At 41.4% G+C, this 21116-nt stretch overlaps 2 protein-coding genes across 4 annotated transcripts in view; one reads left to right on the forward strand and one right to left on the reverse strand.

Annotated features, from left to right (window-relative positions):
* Nucleotides 1-21116, forward strand: part of LOC123775032 (transmembrane protein 62) — a 197772-nt gene that overhangs the window by 52734 nt on the left and 123922 nt on the right. The gene's annotated exons all lie outside the window — the stretch shown is intronic.
* Tsp (Thrombospondin) overlaps nt 1-21116 on the reverse strand; it is a 110410-nt gene that overhangs the window by 47064 nt on the left and 42230 nt on the right. For all 3 annotated transcript variants that reach the window (XM_045769785.2, XM_045769784.2, XM_045769783.2), the window contains exon 3: nt 20383-20594. In XM_045769785.2, coding sequence (XP_045625741.2) covers nt 20383-20594 — 212 coding nt within the window. The remainder of the gene's footprint in view (nt 1-20382; nt 20595-21116) is intronic.

The raw sequence follows: 21116 nt of genomic DNA on the forward strand, positions 1-21116 counted from the left end.
CATGAAACCAGAGTTACACCTTAATCACTCTTTGTGCTTTGAACAATATTTTATAGGTAGGAGCAACCAATAATCATAGCAGCCTATCCGAGTCTTAGTATTTTTTTTAAAGAAACATCTAATACAACAAATTAAAAGTCCTTTCCTACATAAATACTGAAATGCATGAGAAAATATTAACCTGTTTGACAAACTGTGTATAATCAAACTAAAATATATTAATCATTCAAATAAAAAACTAGTTTCAGGAGTACATAACTGATATATACGGAACATTGCCTATTAAAGTTACACGTAAATGCGAGGTATTTGTTGCCAGCATTATACTAGATTATATAGCATGCCAGAACATGCCATAAGCTTAGTTATAATGAGTGAATCCTAGTCACTAAGAATCAGTGGAAATTATTATTCATCTTGGAACGCTGGACATTCGACGAGGACATTTTAAAGTGAAACAAGACAATAAAGAACAGGTTTTTTTATATATCAAAGGACCAGGAGTTAACCCTGCATGGTCAATAGGTAAGAGACTAATGAAGCTTCCTGGCTTACGGTCCGATAACTTAAGAGGCCTTTGGGGGACATCGTGTTTGATAATACAGTTTATTATTGGATAGTCATCCTTGTCTCTCCATCGCCTAAATAATAACAAATGTATTATTGGTTTGTAATCTGTGAAAGGAATAATAGGTTTTGAGATAAGAGGGTATATATGAATGGCAGATTGAGTTGCATTATCAGCCAGTTCATTGTAATCTATACAGATTTGACGAGGTACCCAGCAAAACTTTATGCATATTGTGTTGACTAAAATCAAGATGCAGGCAATATTGAGTCTCTGTAACTAGAGGGAACAAAAAATGCGTAGCCACTTTGCTTAATATCAAATACTTTAAAAATACAAAATCGCATATTGCTCCGCGATAGAAATACTATTTTCTGATGGGAGACAGCACATGAATGGCGTGTTTAGAGAAAACAATTGATTTTCCCACACCAGTTGCAGATTTTGTCGGCAGCACAAAACATCCAACAGACTGTGCGACACAGTAGTTGCCAGGATCAGGTTGGGTTACCGTTACCTGTGGCAGGTGGCTGCAGGTGACGGATCTCCCAATCCTGAGTACTCCAGGTGCAAACTCTGTGAGCAGGAACTGGGACGTGATCTTGCACACTGCATCACCGAATACCCAGTTATCAGTCCATTCAGACCCATTGCCATGAGGTACCTGGAGCTTTGCAATTACTTTATTCACTCTCGTGTTCTTGAGGATATCCTCATATTGCACCCAAAATTTGCCAGTGCAGGCTACTGAACGTATGACCCTGTATGACTAACCATCTTGCGAGACGGGGACTTTCATTATCACTGCTACCTTATTCACTCTTGTGTTCATGTTATCCTCATAATGCACCCAGAGTTTGCCAGTGCAGACTACTTATCACATGCCTTTGTGTGACTAACCATCCTGCGTGATGGGGATTTTGAGCATCACGTAGCTTGTTTTTTGACACACACTGTACTCCCCTTCATATAGTTTAGGGTAGCTGCACAAATGCAGATGTGTCTAAATGTGCTAATAAAAAAAATCACCAGTAAAAATGGCAAGATAGCGGGAATTGTTCTTAAAAAGTTTATGTAAAATACTATAAAATATCTCAAGGGGGTTTAAAGATATGCAGAATTCGATGATTGTGACTTTTCATGGTGGAACCAATTAAACATTATGACGTAAATATATATATCGTAGGTTAATTGCCACAGAATTAAGTAAATTCTTAAACATTAATAGTCGGTAAAGGACGAGTTGTGAAGTTGGGAACATTGCCACTGGTGAACGTAATTTATAAATGTGTGAGGAAGGTGGAAATCTTGTTCAATACCGTAGACAATACTGACTAAAGCAATATAGAGACTTCGAGCCGGAAAAGAGCAGAATACACCTGTACCTACACACAAGTCTTCCTGAGGTATACAGTTAGCAACCCATCCTCATCAACAAAGACCAAATGTCTTTAATCCACCCGCTAAACTCTCTGTTTATGAATGAACAACACTTTACACACAACTCACAACTGATGACGTGTGTACTTTTCTCGAGTAGTGCTTGCTTCACGCCCTCTTCTCGAACCCCACCTCTAAATGTTTCCCTAAGTAGGGGAAGTAGAAATAGCCTAAGCTACTCTATCTCTTTGAGTTGTATTTTCTTGTCTCAATAAACGAACCTGAACTTGCTTCACTCACGTACTGCAAATCCCAATAAATAACTATTCGACACATTCAAGTTTGTAATAATATTAACTAATATTTGAAAAATACAAATTTTGAATATGTAGTACATTAAAATTGATGAATGAGTCTTTGGGGGTGGACTGCAGGTCGGAGGAGCCTAGCCTGAGGACAAGTTGAAGAAGAGTTGTAAGTCATGCCAACAAACAGGCATGTACGTCATCCATAGAAGTAAGTCAAAGTTTTTTTCCTCGCGGAATCCAAAGAAATATAAGCGAGACAATAGTACGTTGTCTCAATGGGATAGAGTAGCTTAGGCTATTTCTACCCCCCCTTCGCACTACTCCTCCCCCCACCTTTCTCCCGCCCGAGAACCCCCATCTTTCTCCCGCCCCAGAATTCTCACTGATGACCACCCTCCGCGTCCTTCATCCACCCATATGTGGCCAAGGGCTCCATGGTATTATGCTTGTGGCCGACTTGTGCGTGGCCCTCCTGACCCCCGCACACCACTAACAGGCCATAAACCCCTCCGATGTTATCTCCCTCATCAAGCCTTCAGCTTCCTAGTCATTGACCTCACGGCGTCACCCACAACACGATGCCACACAGTTCCAAGTTTCGTCAGCCCGCCTATATGTCACTTAATGGCTTTTCAGTCACTAGTGTGGTGACATCATGGACACTTTATGATTTTGAAAGGTTTCGTGAAATCAGCATCATATCACCTTATTTATTGCAGAACGTCAATGACCTCGCCGTCCTTATGAAATGATTAGTTCTTGAAGTTACGGGGACAATATTCAGCTAAATTTGCTACTTTTACTTCCTCTATTACTATTATAGCTACTGTACTACTACTACTAACACTGATGTTACTACTACTACCGCTGATGTTACTACTATGTAACACTAAATTTATATTAAACCTTGATAATACTGAACTATTGAACGCTGGTAATTTGTATTTAATGTAATATGAACTGACATGTGGTGTATTAGTGATAGTTACACCCGGAACCAATGGTATCTTTCCAAGGAAATGCTACACAGAGATAAAACTTATTAACTAGGCTGCCACCATCCTGCCTGGGAAGTAAACTATATCAACCAATGAGGCAAGAAGCATTGCTTGGCTTTGAAAGTTCTCCTCTAGATGTTTTTAAGTACTGACAGGTTGTTAACAAACTGAACACAGGATTGAGAGGCTCAATTAATTGAGCACATTAATCAATCAATTAATTAACACAGATGGGGAACTTTAACATGAATTTATTTAGGATAAAATTATGATATTCACCAAACTCTTAAGTCCCTACACAGGCAAATGTTTAGTAATTCTGACACGGAATATTCAGAGATCATACACATTACCTTCTGGATTAGGTTCCACGACCTGTTGCGACTTTGGACGTAATATGAAAATGAAAATAAAATTGGGATTTTTTTTTCAACAACAGTAAGTTAAGGGTCCTCTGATAGGTTAGTTGGGCAGGAAATTCTCAAAGTTTAAAACGTTATGAAAAACGTGAATTGAAAGTCATCTATTCTAACCTTACAGAGTCGGCCGGACGACTCAAACAGGAAACGGAACAGTACGTCACTTTTGTGAGTCGATTTCATTTCAAATTACGTCCAAATTTGGCCATAGCGCGCATACGAGCGAAAAGTGACGTTATTTTTAAGAGGACGGGTTGGGGTGGATTCATTCTCTCCCTATGCCGCGTGATAACGGTTCAGACCCTGCGGTGTCCGCACTCCGATGTCTCGCCTCCAGCACTCTCTAACTCCTAACTGCCCTCCAGGCACATATATACACGCTCTTGCCACGCCCCGAATCAAGGGGGAGGAGGGGTTGTAAACCTTGTGGGAACATTTGGGGTGGTCTTGTTCCCAGCTGATTCAACAAAACCAGGAATTTTCAATTAAAAGTGTTTTGCACACCTAACCAGTTAGTCAGCACTTCAAGGAGTCTGTAAGAAGATCCGAGGTCACTTGGGCTGACCTTCCAAGGAGGCTTATTAAGTCTGACAAGACTATAGTGATGATTCGTTTCCTTGAAACAAGCTGGCTAGGGTGTAGCCAGGAAATATTTCAATTAACTCTGCAAGATGATCTGAGGTCACTTGGGCTGACCTTCCAAGAAGGTTTCTCATGGGTGTACGTTCTCTGGGTGTTACAACAACAACAACAACTACTACTACTACTACTACTACTACTACTACTACTACTACTACTACTACTACTACTACTACTACTACTACTACTACTACCGCTGATGTTACTGCTTTTACAATTACCGCTGATGTTATTACCTTTGTAATGGAGGTTTAATGTGGGTGATGGTGGATTACTGTGTGCGACGGTAGGGTTACTGTGTGACAGTGGGTTACTGCGAGTGACTACTCACCTAGTTGTGCTTGCGGGAGGTTGAGCTCTGGCTCTTTGGGCCCGCCTCTCAACTGTCAATCAACTTATTTTTTTCACATACAGTGGGTTACTGTGAGTGGTGGTGGGTTACTCATCAACGACAACCCGTATACCAACACACATATCAATGACAACCACTACACTCACCAGCGACAACCACTTCACAAAAACATAAATAAAAACCAATACACTTATCAACGACAACCACTGTGGGAACCGACCTGTGAGATTTATATTTATTTAATTTATATGAATTTATATTTACGTTAATTTATATACTTCGATAGCAATTTGTATAATGATAAGTGGACTGTATTTCTGCAATAATCTCTTAATCTCACAAATCGATCCTCTACACATTAGGGGGGGTTTATTAAATTAATATATATGCAGCCAATCAAACTACAGTAATAGACTACATACATTGAAGAGGTTCCTTATCTTATTTGTACAGCAGGTATAACCAGGATGTAGACCACATTTTCCCTCTTTGAGGTAGCTTCCACGTGCTGGTAACTGAAGCACAAACATGCTTCTTCGTCTTGACCTGTTAAAAGGGCGCTAGCTGTGAAGCCAGAAACCTAGTATATGACAGGTATTTCAGAGAAACATTGTACATGGAACAATAAAGACCTGGCTTAATTACCTTTAGTATGAGGCGATTTCGCGTTCTAACCGGCTAACCCTACCCAATGACATTAATGGCCACTAATGATAGATAATGGGTTTCGGAAAGAACACTTAACTTGAATTTGTAGACAGCGTGTTGATAATGGTACACTTTTAGTTTCCATAACACTACGTCCAAGTAAATTTAACAGGAGCCGAATTTGCTCCCGTGTGAGCCTCTGGTCTAGTCTCAACAATGGCTGCATCTAACACTCCATACTATTGACGCCTGGCCGACATTGTCCAGATATGATAGGAGCCAAATTTGCTCCACACGTCTCGGAGGTGACACAACAATGGCTCCCTCCTTCCTCCCCGACGCCTGGCTTACATTGTCCAGATTTCAGAAAGTGATAGAAGGGTCACATTTACTCTACTTTAATACTGATAATTAAGTTAATTTATATGAGATGTTTTATGATGGTAAAGTCCAAAGACTAATGTATTTAAGAATAATTCCCACCATAATAGGTGGTGAATTATAATAGTATGTGGTGATGATATCCCGTTTTCTTTAGACGGTAATTCCACTACAAGTTACGTTTTCTATGGGTAACTTGTTTATACAATACAGCTATTATCTGTATGATTATTAAATGGTGTCGGATTTTCCGACATAATTCCCCAGGGGCTGCTCACGGGTCGAAGTCCTAATTAGAACAGACGAACACCGATACTCCTCCTTCGAATTATTAGATTAATTTGATGTTAGTAGTTAGTAATCACACATTTGTGTGTCTGTTCGTACAGGACGGATGTCCCGTACTAGAGTTGTAGGGGTTAGAAGTCTAATGCGATTTCATTTCCCTGTCAACTCTTGAAAGGCTAATATTCAAGCCTAATTACATATTATTTAACCCAGAAGACTGGATGTGATCAAGTACAACAGTCAAGTATGATTCAGGGACTGCAGTGAGATCAGTGACATTAGATATAACTTGAAGTTTGTTCAGGTAACTGGTCACTGATATATAAACACTGAGGCCCATGGAATACATCTTGATTAAATAATAAATGTATCAAATCAGTCATCAGATTTATTGGGGTTTAATTCAGTTAATTGATTCAGAGGATTGAATAGCTCATCATTAAAGTAAAGTATGGTTCTGAGACTGCAGTGGGTTCAGTGACATTGGTCGCAGTGACTTGTAGCTGTTTTAGGCTACTGTTCACTGATTTGCCACTGAGGCCTCATGAAATCATCTCCAGCTTTAAATGATGATACTAACATCAACCTCTGTTGGTATAGTCAGCTGTAATCTCCTTAGTATAATGCTACTGGAGAAATATAATCAGCTGACAAATTTAGATTTCTACTGGTATTGTTTATCTGCAGGCATAGGTCTCCTCAGGCTTGATACTGGGCCTGAGAGTAATTTACCTCCTGCAGAGTTTAACATGGTTATACCCTGATATTTAGTAGGGCTACCAATGAATCGATGGCAATAGTCTGTCCCTACAAGGAGACCGAAGTCGTTGAGGTGATCAGACTTAATATTATCTGCCAATTTTATTCCTCTATTTCTCAGGAATTTGGCTGTTGCTCGCAGACCTTGAACTTGTAGGTCTACTGGTATTTTGTCCACCACAATGGCTTGTACTCGACAGACGTACCTGCCTAAGCGTACTGATGGTTGTACCACCTGGTAGACTTGAGGTCCTGCATCTGTTACAAACCTTGAGATGTTGAATGACATCTGGGCTACAGGCCTTAATTGTAATTCATCTGCCAACCTTTTAGTGATGTATGTTCTTTGGGATCCTTGGTCAAACAACCCACGGGTATGGACCTTGGCCCTCTTATTCAGGATGGTAATTTGGGCAGTAGGCAAAGTCGTATTACCTTTAGACTTTGCCGATTGGACACTCTTTGTTTGTTGCACCTTGCAGTACTGTACTGTGGTGGGAATGCTATCTTCCACCTTGGGGTTTGGAGACGTTGTTTTGGTGTCTCTGCACAATGCTGCATGGTGCTGACCTTTGTTACACCTATTACAGGTGTGTAATTGGGTATCACAGTCCTTGATGTTATGTTTCCTGAGGCACCTCGTGCAATGTTGCAAATCTTTGAGTCGCTCAACACGGGCGTCACTATCAGGAAAATTAGAGCAGTGGTACATTGAATGTTTCTCATTGCAGAACAAACATGTTCCATAGCTTCCTGTACCCTTTGGTGTCATGTTCTTGGGTGACACAGTAACTATAGGCTTGGAGGGTCCCACTGCATATACGCCCACACTGCCACTGTTCCACTTTCGTGTTGAATTATATTGTCTAGATTGAGTTGGAGTACCTTTGGTACTCTGTGGTTTACTATTATTGGTTTCTGAGGGTTTACTTGGTGGTTTTAATTTATCATGTGTTCGTAATTGATGAACTACTGACTTTAAACCTTCAGATATTTCATTCTTGGATAAGATACTTTTATTGTAATGAGCACTCATTTGTCTCAATATGTCCCTAGGTATTTTCTCCTGGACAATTATTTTCAAGACCCACTCAGCCCCGTTTGTATCTGCTGTCAGGCTGAGGGCATTGATCAATGATTCTACCTCCAGCTTGAAGACTTGGAGTGAATCAGCTGAAGCCTCCGGTGGGGGTAAATGCAACAGCTCATGAACTAAATGTGATGTTCTTACTTCTGGATCAGCATAATTATCCTTGAGGAGTTTTACTGCCAGATCATAGCTGTCATTACTTAATCTCAGATGGGATACTACTGTTTTAGCCTCACCTGATAATTGACCTTGCAAATAAGAGAATTTACTACTCTTTGGTAAAGATTGTTTTGAGTCTACAAGGTCAACGAATTTGTTCCAAAATTCATCCCAATCTTCCTCATCTTTCCCTGAGAAAGTGGGTAAATTAATTGGAGGGAGTCGAGCTTCTGCTTGACTCGTATTAGATGCAACAGTTGTTGTTGTTGCCTTGTTCTGGGCAATTAATTTGACATAAGGCTGTAACGTGGCCTGAGTTTGATCTTCATAATTCGCAAGATCAACCATAATGTCGTCTATTTCTGTTTCTGATAAATTGGTGTTGGCAAGTTCAGCCACATATGTTGCTATTTGGCATTTGATTTGCTCAAATTTACCTGCAGCTGCTTGATAATAGCTTTCCAGGTCAGCATAATCAACTTGAGATTGTTGTGACAAATCTTCACATTTCTTGATCTGTCTTGTTAAGTGGCCTTTAAGACCTGCAAGGGTTCTTTTCATTCTCCCTGCATTATCCATACTGGCTCGTTGGTGAAGCCTTGTGGGACTTGTACTTGGGCTGCTCATAATACTGAACAAGCTCTAATGGTAGCCTAGAGTAAATTCTGCACTCACTAGGCAATAATCCTACCTCTACTAGAGGTTAGCACTTAAAATTAATACACATTATATATATATACAATCATACACACTAATGATTTGAGTGATAAACCAGTGTCACTGGAAGTACCATTAGGTTAGCTCTTCTATATCACCCTAGGATGGTAGAGACACTAATTAATCACTCAAAGGTGTAATGATCATAAGTAAATTATTACATATACAACTCAACTCGAGTTGATAAAAATTACACCCAAAATAGGGTCTGGACCATTCATTAATGGTGTTAGGTTGTTTAATATAGTACAACTGACTATGGTAATAATGGGACTAGGATGAGCAATAATAGTTCAACTAGTCATATCCTACCCTGTTGTGGGTTGGCAATTAGTAAATATTATACTGTGATCACTAGTGCAATATATATTAAATAATTCTCTATCTTGGAGAAATAATATACACAATTATTGATAATAGCCTCTTAATTAGCCTCTATGAAACTTCTAATATTATCAAGAAGTATTAAATATTATTAGTGACCTCGCGAAATAAAGTCCACAAAATTCGTGGATAATCTCTCGCGAAATGTAACACCACGAAATCCGTGAACAATCTTGCGAGGACACAGCCACTAATTTGGCTGGCTTCTATATTAGCGCTGTCATTTCACGAAATAACACGCCACCAAATATCTGTGGGTGTCCCTGAAACCGCTGATGAGGCAGATCTGAACTGAGCGGGGCTCGTGAACTCGCACGAGTCAACGCCGCCGTCTTGACTGGCTTTGTTTAAATAACACTGCACTAGTATATTTAATGAATCCACTGGTTAACTGGTTCATCCGGTACTAAGATGACCAAATGTGGGTTCAAAGGACCGAATATTCCGGTTCCGAAGGTCCAAATAATGTGGGAACCGACCTGTGAGATTTATATTTATTTAATTTATATGAATTTATATTTACGTTAATTTATATACTTCGATAGCAATTTGTATAATGATAAGTGGACTGTATTTCTGCAATAATCTCTTAATCTCACAAATCGATCCTCTACACATTAGGGGGGGTTTATTAAATTAATATATATGCAGCCAATCAAACTACAGTAATAGACTACATACATTGAAGAGGTTCCTTATCTTATTTGTACAGCAGGTATAACCAGGATGTAGACCACATTTTCCCTCTTTGAGGTAGCTTCCACGTGCTGGTAACTGAAGCACAAACATGCTTCCTCGTCTTGACCTGTTAAAAGGGCGCTAGCTGTGAAGCCAGAAACCTAGTATATGACAGGTATTTCAGAGAAACATTGTACATGGAACAATAAAGACCTGGCTTAATTACCTTTAGTATGAGGCGATTTCGCGTTCTAACCGGCTAACCCTACCCAATGACATTAATGGCCACTAATGATAGATAATGGGTTTCGGAAAGAACACTTAACTTGAATTTGTAGACAGCGTGTTGATAATGGTACACTTTTAGTTTCCATAACACTACGTCCAAGTAAATTTAACAGGAGCCGAATTTGCTCCCGTGTGAGCCTCTGGTCTAGTCTCAACAATGGCTGCATCTAACACTCCATACTATTGACGCCTGGCCGACATTGTCCAGATATGATAGGAGCCAAATTTGCTCCACACGTCTCGGAGGTGACACAACAATGGCTCCCTCCTTCCTCCCCGACGCCTGGCTTACATTGTCCAGATTTCAGAAAGTGATAGAAGGGTCACATTTACTCTACTTTAATACTGATAATTAAGTTAATTTATATGAGATGTTTTATGATGGTAAAGTCCAAAGACTAATGTATTTAAGAATAATTCCCACCATAATAGGTGGTGAATTATAATAGTATGTGGTGATGATATCCCGTTTTCTTTAGACGGTAATTCCACTACAAGTTACGTTTTCTATGGGTAACTTGTTTATACAATACAGCTATTATCTGTATGATTATTAAATGGTGTCGGATTTTCCGACAACCACCACACTCACCACCACTACCATCAACGTATATACTGGTAGAGCACATAAGATGAAGGAGATGACTACCGGGCCGGATGCAGCCGGGGCCTGAGCACACAAACACAGGTTACTTAATGGCACGTCCGGCTCTTCGTTCCCGGTATGCCAGAACACACGGAACTGTGATCATGCCCTCGTGTGTCACTGTCTCATATGACACTCCCTCGTGTGACACTGCCTCACGTGACACTGCCTCACGTGACACTCCCTCGTGTGTCACTGTCTCACGTGACACTGCCTCACGCGACACTGCCTCACGTGACACTCCCTCGTGTGACACTGCCTCACGTGACACTGCCTCACGCGACACTGCCTCACGTGACACTCCCTCGTGTGACACTGCCTCACGTTTCATGCTGTCAGTATATAGTACTTGTCATTATATGACACTTGTCAGAAAATACTTGACAGTTTATAGTACTTCTCATAAAATTCTTGTCATAAAGTACTAGTCAATTTATAGCACTTCTCACAAATTAAAATTTCCATTTATATATAGTGAAATATTTTCCTCATGTGTCAAAATTTCTTAAAATTTGAATAAATAAACGGTTTCTTAAAGAACAAAATATCTTCATTTGTCTCAAAAGTTATTAAGCTTAGGGAAACATTTAAGACAAAATATTTATGTTCTTAATATTCTTTTAATGACATTGTCTACTTTTTTTTTATCTCAAGTGTTCTCTAAATTAGTTTTACATAACTCATTTATTTCACTAAGTGTTCCCAAACGGTCTGAGCTTACTATATAATTTTGTTAAAAGTTTTAATGTTACTAAGGAATCTACAACAAGGATATTTTGAAGTTAGATATTATAAGCTGTGATGAAATCAAACATTTCAGGCTGAGAACCTGTTTATACAGGCGATGAGTCACAATAACGTGGCTAAATTATGTTGACCAGACCACGCACTAGAAGGTGAAGGGACGACGACGTTTCGGTCCGTCCTGGACCATTCTCAATGAGGACAACATTCTCAATGATTGACAACAGAATGGTCCAGGACGGACCGAAACGTCGTCGTCCCTTCACCTTCTAGTGTGTGGTCTGGTCAACTTGTTTATAGTTCCTTACTTGCTATGCTTTCCACACCTGTCATGGCGTCATCGTTTCCAAGTATCCAGGAGTCAAGGCTGTATCTTCAGACGCCAGGGGCCTGATTCACGAAGCAGTTACGCAAGTATTTACGAACATGTACATCTTTCCTCAATCTTTGACGGCTTTGTTTACATTTATTAAACAGTTTACAAGCATGAAAACTTCCCAGTCAACTGTTGTTATTGTTATAAACAGCCTCCTGGTATTTCGGAGCTCATTAACTGTTTAATACTTGTAAACAAAGTCGCCAAATATTAAGAAAATATGTACAGGTTCGTAAGTGCTTGCATAACTGTTTCGTGAATCTGGCCCCGGGTAGGCATCTTGTCCGTACTGCTATATCTCCGAATCCAACCTCTTCGGCTGGACGGTAGAGCGACGTCTCGCTTCATGCAGGTCGGTGTTCAATCCCCGACCGTCCAAGTGTTTGGGCACCATTCCTTTCCCCTCCTCCCCCCCCCTGTCTCATCCCAAATCCTTATCCTGACCCATTCCAAGTGATACATAGCTTTACTGACCGGTGAATGTGTTGCAGGAGCCACAGAGCTGTACATGTCAGTGGATGTGGTGCGGGTCAACGGGCACCACAGAGCTGTACATGTGTTAGCGTTAAAATGTGTTTATAAGAGAAATGTGTGTGTGTGTGTGTATGTGTGTGTGTGTGTGTGTGTGTGTGTGTGTGTGTGTGTGTGTGTGTGTGTGTGTGTGTGTGTGTGTGTGTGTGTGTGTGTGTGTGTGTGTGTGGCGCCATCTTGTCATGCCACATGGTGATGGTGCGCCTGGTGAGCGCCAATCATGGCCAACAGACCTAACATGCTCCGAACATATGCAAGGAAACCGGCAACAGGTCTTCACAGCTCCCTGTGATCGCTGGTACCTAGCTTGCTGTTTGCTACAGGCATATTGCGCACTTGGCTCTCAACGCCAGACCCAACAACACTGTCAATGTGATGGCCGGACAGTAATTGGTTTAGAGGACGTGTTCACTCGCTCATTTACATATTCAGTTCTTGCCCACTTTTTTTCCCAACTTGCTTGTGGATGGAAACAGCAAAAGTAAATTTTCTCGTGTTACACACAGCTCGAAGTTTACACTTGCCTAAATCAAGCACACCAACTGCTTGCTTTAGGCAAGCAAGCCTAAAGCAATTGGTATGCTTTAGGTCAACTTGTATGTCTGCTGTTAGGTCTATGACAGCAAGCACCTGACCTGACGTTGGCCTCAATAAATGGAGCGTTTCCTTCAGTCCGCCTCGGCACTAAAACATATTTCATGTCCGCCACAACGAAGAGCAGCACGTTTTTTTTTACAGGGGGATCATCTTGTGACCTCCTGGGATACTGTGTACAGTAAGTGTGTCCTTGCTCAGTGTCATCATACACACTCGTACACAAGCTCAGATCATACTAGGAATACCAGGCCCAAGCTACGAGGACAGCCAAGCCATGAGGACAGCCTACTATTAGGACAGCCTACTATTAGGACAGCCTACTATTAGGGCAGCCTACTATTTCATTGAATTGTGATATATTCTCTTCCCTTAACTCCGTTACTCTTCTCGCGGCCATTTTCAAAAGAACCAAGAATAAATTGCCTTTATATATCATTTTGGGACTTGGAATAAGTAGATCAAACCCGCTACATAAAGCATCTTAACCAAATAACACGAGAATATAAAGTGTTTTATAAACACTTTATGGAATGTTTATATTGATTAAGGCGGGACGGTGAATCTTTCCAACTACTAATATTGCAGTCAAATGCTTGACTGCAATATTAATATTGTGCAGTCAAGCATTTCAATGCTTGACTGCACTGCTTGACTATCGATAGACGGAGACAGAGAGACAGAGAGAGAGAGAGAGAGAGGGCACGGGAGTTATATTTGACAGTGAAGAAGTGAGGGTCTCCCTCTCTAGCTGGGGATTAGTACGTCTCGATATCATTATTGAGTTTCACGAGAAGCTTAGGATAGATCCTGTTGTTACAGGACTGGGTTGTCTTTCCCTACTGTAGGACCCTCGCTCCTGTTGAACATCCTCCCCTCGTTCCTGTCATACCTTCATTCTTATTGGAAGTCTCGCATGTCATCACCTGTTTTGTGGAGCTCCTTTTCTCCCAAGCGGTGTACCATGTAGATCCCTTTCTCCTGAAGGGTTCTCATCTCTTTTGTCGAAGCCTGTCCTCTGTGAGGCCCTCGGTACTGCAGAGATCCGCCTCTCGTCCTCTACAGGGTCTAGCGTTAACATTTTGGATGCTGGTAATAGTAGCTTGATTTACGAATAATGGAGACCCAGTATATTAAACAACTTCGGACTTTATTAAACAATAATGTCTCGTCGGTACAACTTTAAACTGTTTAGATTCAATATAGTTTCTTTAGTTTCGAATAAGTGATTAAAATTTCCATGAATGTCTGTTTCTACTTTGACTACTGAAAGTAATTTTTTTTTACTTTGTATAGTTAAGTGTCAATTCGTTATCTTTTATCATTGGAGGAATTTTAACTTCTTTAAATCTGGACTTCCTGTAATTTGTTTTCTTTGATTAATTGTATCTGGAAGTGTGTAATTTAAATTTTCTGCAATCTACAAGCTGGTGCCCCTAGAAATCATACACAAAGTGCACATAACATAACACTCACTAGCAACATGCTAGTAGATTGATTTTGATTGTTGCCACCAGAGGCGGCTAGTTTATTGCGCACCCCATACTCATCCTATGAGCGGTAGCGCATAAAGGATTACAGAGGGCACAAAAGGCCTTTACCAGACCTCAACGGAGATTATTACTCTTATTATTATTATAGATTATACTCTTAAAAGAAAAGAGATTCACCCTAAATATACAGAGTAACAACTTCTCTACCTTGCCTACGCTCAGACCCAGACCTCACCACACAGCACCGGATAACTACATCTCTACCGAGTTCTTCCCGACCACTGCCTTACTCAGTGTTTGATTGGTTTCCATTCCCATTATTCCCTTATTTCTTCACCTATGTGTGATTACTTCACCTTCCTCCCCTCTCCCTCCCCCTCCCTCTCCCCCACACACAACTTCACCTCTCACATGTGTATTTAAGGTAAATTTTCACCCTGTATATTAAAGATCTCATTCACTCCAAAAAAAATATGGGCTCACTATAGCCCGTGCTAAATGGACATTTCGTTCTGAGTAGCTAAATCTAATACAACTCCAAAAAATCTACCACTTACGGGCTCTTCATGTCCATGCCACCTCTTGTGTGGCTTAATTTTCATCAATCAATCAATCCTGTTATTCATTCCTTACCTGAAGATGTTCCAGAGGGGAACGAAACGTTGTAGAAAATATACCCTTGTATATCTTTTGTATCCTACTGTCTCTGTATGTTCCCGAGGCATTTTTGGTTACCTTTCTTACATTGTGACACTGCACAACTACAGGCTGGTGTGTGTGTGTGTGTGTGTGTGTGTGTGTGTGTGTGTGTGTGTGTGTGTGTGTGTGTGTGTGTGTGTGTGTGTGTGTGAGCGGAGTGACACACGGGATGGCGACCACAAATACCCGTGGCACTCGGCTGACGACTCCTCTAGCACCCGCGCTGACATTAATCACGACACATTTACACTTGAGAAGCCTCACTGGGAGGATGCCCTCTGGTTTATGAGGCCAGGGTGAGAGGAGTGAAGGAGGGGGAGACTGGGACGGAATGTAGGAGGATGCGAAGGAAAAGAAGTATGGATATAGAGTCGAGGAAGAGGCGGGAGAGAGAGGGGGCGGGATGTCCGGGTGATGGGTTTAAAACACCTTGCGCAACGCTCAAACTAAGGCATCGCCTCGTCTTCTGCTATAGCACTTGGGAACGTTTATGTGGATACCTGAGAAGGTTAGCCGGATACCGGGAAGGGGAAGGGGGCAACCAGGAGGGGGAAGGCTTACACAGCTATGCCGTGGCTGCAGAACGTGGCTACGACGCAGTCGCCTGCGTCATGTAAGAGATTAGTTCCGCAGGGAAAGAATGGCCCGTGTGGAGAAGGAATGCTGAAGTGATACAGACATCCCAGATGGTGTTTGGAGGAATTACGTGGGGGAACCCGTCCTCTCAACTAATACATCTCTTTTTGTACCTTATGGTCGGCAACGTACTAAATACTGAAAAGTCCCCTCCACGCAAATTAACTACCAAAACTGTTATAAATATCAATCTATATAATGTCTATTTTAAATGCAAAATAACTAAGCTGTGCATCCTTAGCTGGAACATTGCATCCATAAAAAAATCTGACTTACATCACAAAGTAAAAACTGCACACACTGATATTGTCTCTAGGAGTGCACCCCTCACAAGAGCCTCACCCCCAAAACTGCCCCTTATTTGTTGCTTATATCCTCAAATCTAGTAACTCTTGCATTCTGTACTTCAAAAAAGTCCCTCCCCGTCATGTTCTTTCAGAAAAACAAGCAGAGTGGCAACAATATCATGGAGGGAGGATCTATGTGGGTAACTCGATCCTCAATGTATTTAATATGTATGCTCTCGAGGGCATATATATTAAATACAAAGATACTTAATATGAGAAAGGAATTTAATATTGTGAGCGTTATTGGTCGTGTTATTGAAATTAACTGTCAAATTGGTATAAAAATGCTTAGGCTAGCTCATCCTAACCTTTACATAGAAGTTGCAGAAATTCTTTATTGAAGGTCAACGTTGTTCAAAATGGATAATTAAAACTGGAACTGCACTCAGAATGTATCAGATTTATAATTTGTACCCTGAAAGACGTCATCATTACTTACCTGCACCGTGGGTGATTACCCCCTTTCCAATTTTAATCTCTCCCTTTCCACCCAAGAAACAAATTAAAGATCAGCCCAAGCTTCGTCTTGAGGCAAAGCTCAACGTCTTAAGTCATATAAATATTCTGTCCACAGAGCTTTCTCTCTCTCAAATCATATACACTGATGGTTCCCTACACCGCCCCACGGGTGCAGCTGGAAGTGCAATTGTCTTGACAATGGGTGATGGTTATATTTTGAGTGGGGAGTCTGTATAAACAACTGGACCTTTACCCTTCACACCGAACTATTTGTCTTGCTTTTTGCACTGAAATGTATACAAGTCTCCACCCTTAATACATTAATTGTAAGTGATTCTTTATCATCCTTAATTACGCCCAACTCTTAAGACATAATTGTAACATGCTCCTGTCTGAAGCTAGACACAAATCACTGATGGAAACAAGAGTCCCTTTCATGTGGATTCCATCTCATGTTGGCCTCCGAATGTATGATAGAACTGATTAGTTAGCCAAAGAATCTGCCTTCAAATGAGTTTATTATAACCTTGGTATGCCTATGAGCAGTCTGAGGGTAATAATACACTAAGAACTTCAACAACACCTTGTAGATTTGCAGTCCGTCCTCCTAAGGTTTCCCAACGTCAAGAAAACGGTTAATTTAAAGTGTTGTCTCCTAACCTACCAAAGGACAGTACGTAACGCAAGCCACTACCATTGTCTAGTACGACAGTTTTGGGTATTAGGTAGAGTATATGTCAAAATGCGACATTCTATTAGGAGGACGGGTTGGAGAATTAGCCAGCTGTTCAACTAGCAGTAAACAGGTAATTTGTTCGACCAAATTAAACCTAACCTAACATTCTTTTAACTGAGTAATCGAACACAGATTTGCCTAGATTAAACTATTTTAACTTATATTAATCTAACCTAGACTTCACCCGGTTTTATTCGACCAAATCTAGCGAAGCCTAATCTAGCATTCTCAAAATATAGAATGTCCACGGCTCTCCTAACCTAACGCCAAATTCTAGCGTACCGTGATCTTGGCGATTTAACCTATAATAACCGATGTTTAACCTTGCCTGATGTAGCCTGACATCGCTTCCTGGTCTGACCATAACCTAATCTAACATACGATGTAGCTAACCTGACAAACATAGCCAAGGTCCTAACACTCAATATTTTGCTAGCTTCTGTCATCTACAGGCAATTGATCTCCTTAGGACTCTCCTATATATGCTCCTATATATGTTGGGTGAAGCATTAGCTCCAGAGTCACGTCATTCCATCCTCTGATCAGTTAATACAATGTCTTATATTCCTTAGGTTTCTCGTCGTACTTCTGGAGTTGGATTTTGATCTTTCGTCAATACTCTTCATTGTAGGCCAATCAGCTTGCTGACAGATGAAGCTGAGAGGAGTTATGGGAGCGGGAGTACTAGGTATGTGAAGGTGAGGGGGACTTATGGGAAGGGGAATAGTCAGCAGGTGAGGGGGGAGTTGTGGGAAGGGGTTGTAGAGCGGGTAAGCGTCGGGTGAGAGGGGAGAGGTGGCTAGTGGAAGCCATAATGACCGTAGCAGGTCCTGGCCATCCTTGCTTCCTTCCTCACCAGCTGTGTTCAGTGGGTCAACCTCCGTCACTCTCTCCCTCGGTCACAAACACTCTCCCTCACTCCTCTCACAACACACTACCCGCATCACTCTCTCCCTCACTCCTCTCAAAACACACTACCCGCGTCACTCTTTCTAGCTCCTCTCACAACACACTCTACACTGCATCACTCACAACACACTCTACACTGCATCACTCACAACACACTCTACACTGCATCACTCACAACACACTCTACACTGCATCACTCACAACACACTCTACACTGCATCACTCACAACACACTCTACACTGCATCACTCACAACACACTCTACACTGCATCACTCACAACACACTCTACACTGCATCACTCACAACACACCACTCTGTATCACCCTCACAACACACTACCCCGCATTACTCTCCCTCACAACACAGTATCCCGGATCACTCACAACACCCCCAGCCCCATCACTCACAACACCCCCCCCCCATCACTCTCACAACATACAACCTTAACGCAATACGCAGACGGAGGCTGTGTATCGGGCTGCTGAATGGGACGTTCAGACAGGCAGTGAATGCCGATACCTCGTTAGTGTAGGTTGTGGGCGGCCGAGTTTTTGTCGTGCGCTGTAGTGGGCGGGACGAAGGCTGGGCCCTATGAGCCGGACTGTCGAGATTACTCATGAATTACGTCCTCTTGACTTGTCTCTCGTATGATATAATAAAAACCTTACACGATATTGTAGTTATCGGAGCTGTTTGCCAGGGTCGGGCACTCCAGCTGGCCTCCTAATAGAACGTCGCATTTTGACGTATACTGTACCATGTCTTCTCTCAAACTCCACCCGCGCCCCATCACCCAGGACGGAATGCTCACATATTAGTTACCTGTCATATCTCTCTCATATATGTGTTTATTATTTATCCCGCTGGCATCATGATGTGGCTCTGCGTCGCATGATGATGTGGCTTCTCTTTCTTGACGAGGCTTCTCTTACACGATAATGTGGATTCTCTTGCGTGATAATTTGGCTTCTCTTGCGTTAGTTGGTTTCTCTTGCATGATAATTTGACTTCTCTTACATTATTTGGTTTCTCTTGCATAAAGACGTGGATTTTTTTGCATGATGATGTGACTTCTATTACATTATTTGGCTTCTCTTGCATGATAATGTAGTTTCCCTTACATAATGATTTGGTCGATTTGATCGAATAGATTTTGGAGGTAGTGATCATGTCTCCTCTTACTCTTCTGTCTTCCAGTGTCGTGAGGTACATTTCACGCAGCCTTTCCTCGTAACTCATGCCTCTTAGTTCTGGGATTAGCGTATGTGTGTGTGTGTGTGTGAGAGAGATATGATATTTCAGTTATCCTTTATGTCTATGTAATGTATCCATGAATATCAATAACAATTATTTGTCTAAATTGAATTTATCGTGTATTGAACATTAGTGCGGTAAATTCCGTTGCAAATTTTGTAGTACATTATATAGTTATAATGATTACGTATCATGATATCACTTTTTCTAGGGAATCAATAATTTACTTAAAAAAATTGTAAATTAAATAAATGATAAAAGTACAGTCATATACGAATTTAATATTGTTTATGGGTGTTCTTTAAGGAAGGTTCCTTAATGACTCACCATTTATTAGATAAAACTTAGATCTTAACTAGATTATTAGACAACCTAACTAGATTGTCAGCATCTATAAGTTCTAGAAGAACTAGAACTTAGATGCTGACATACTATCATAACTATAACATTGAAAGCTATGGAGGTCTCCTATGGGAATGATTGGGTTGGTTGGGTTAACATACTAAGAAGGTTAGGTTAGGTTGTGGTTTTCTATTCAGCTTTTCAAGGTAAACTCAAATATTCACAATAAATTAGTATGTCACATATGCACTTATTCATAAGCAAGATATTGACTATAAACAAGTGCGAGAACGTATGTCTTATAGTGCGAGAATTAGTATGTCACATATGCACTTATTCATAAGCAAGATACTGACTATAAACAAGTGCGAGAACGGGTTGAGGAATTCTCTCTCTTCCGTGAAGTCTCTCGTCTCGAATCTTTCCCAGATATTTGAACTCTCTTCTTTGTTCTGTTGGGTGTTAAACACCTTTGAAAGGTCACAGCGAAGAGCAATAAACATAAGAGCAACACTTACATATATACTTTGGTATATATGTAAGGTGGTATATACTTACCACCCGAAGGTCGTGGTCGTTCGCAGCCATGTCCCTGGGCACCTTGGGCAGGTTGACAGAACCCATGAGACGACAGTTGACGTAGACGGTAGCCAGCGCGGACTCCTGGTTCACCTCCACCACCACCGAGCGCACCACGGCGCGGGGCCTGACCGGCGGCGCCCGCACCCTCTGCGTCGCCGCCTCCCCGTTCACCACGCTCTCCAGCACCACTGTCGAGATAGTGAACACTGTTGTCAGGGGGATGGTGAACATTGCTGTCAGGGAGATGGTGAACGCGCTTGTCAGGGAGATAATGACCAGTGTTGTCAGGGAGATAATGACCAGTGTTGTCAGGGAGATAATGACCAGTGTTGTCAGGGAGATAATGACCAGTGTTGTCAGGGAGATAATGACCAGTGTTGTCAGGGAGATAATGACCAGTGTTGACAGGGAGATAATGACCAGTGTTGACAGGGAGATAATGACCAGTGTTGACAGGGAGATAATGACCAGTGTTGACAGGGAGATAATGACCAGTGTTGACAGGAGAGATAATGACCAGTGTTGACAGGAGAGATAATGACCAGTGTTGACAGGAGAGATAATGACCAGTGTTGACAGGGAGATAATGACCAGTGTTGACAGGGAGATAATGACCAGTGTTGACAGGGAGATAATGACCAGTGTTGACAGGAGAGATAATGACCAGTGTTGACAGGGCGATAATGACCAGTGTTGACAGGGAGATAATG

The sequence above is a fragment of the Procambarus clarkii genome, chromosome 92 (genome assembly GCF_040958095.1).
Source record: "Procambarus clarkii isolate CNS0578487 chromosome 92, FALCON_Pclarkii_2.0, whole genome shotgun sequence".
In the NCBI taxonomy this organism is placed as follows: Eukaryota; Metazoa; Arthropoda; class Malacostraca; order Decapoda; family Cambaridae; genus Procambarus; species Procambarus clarkii.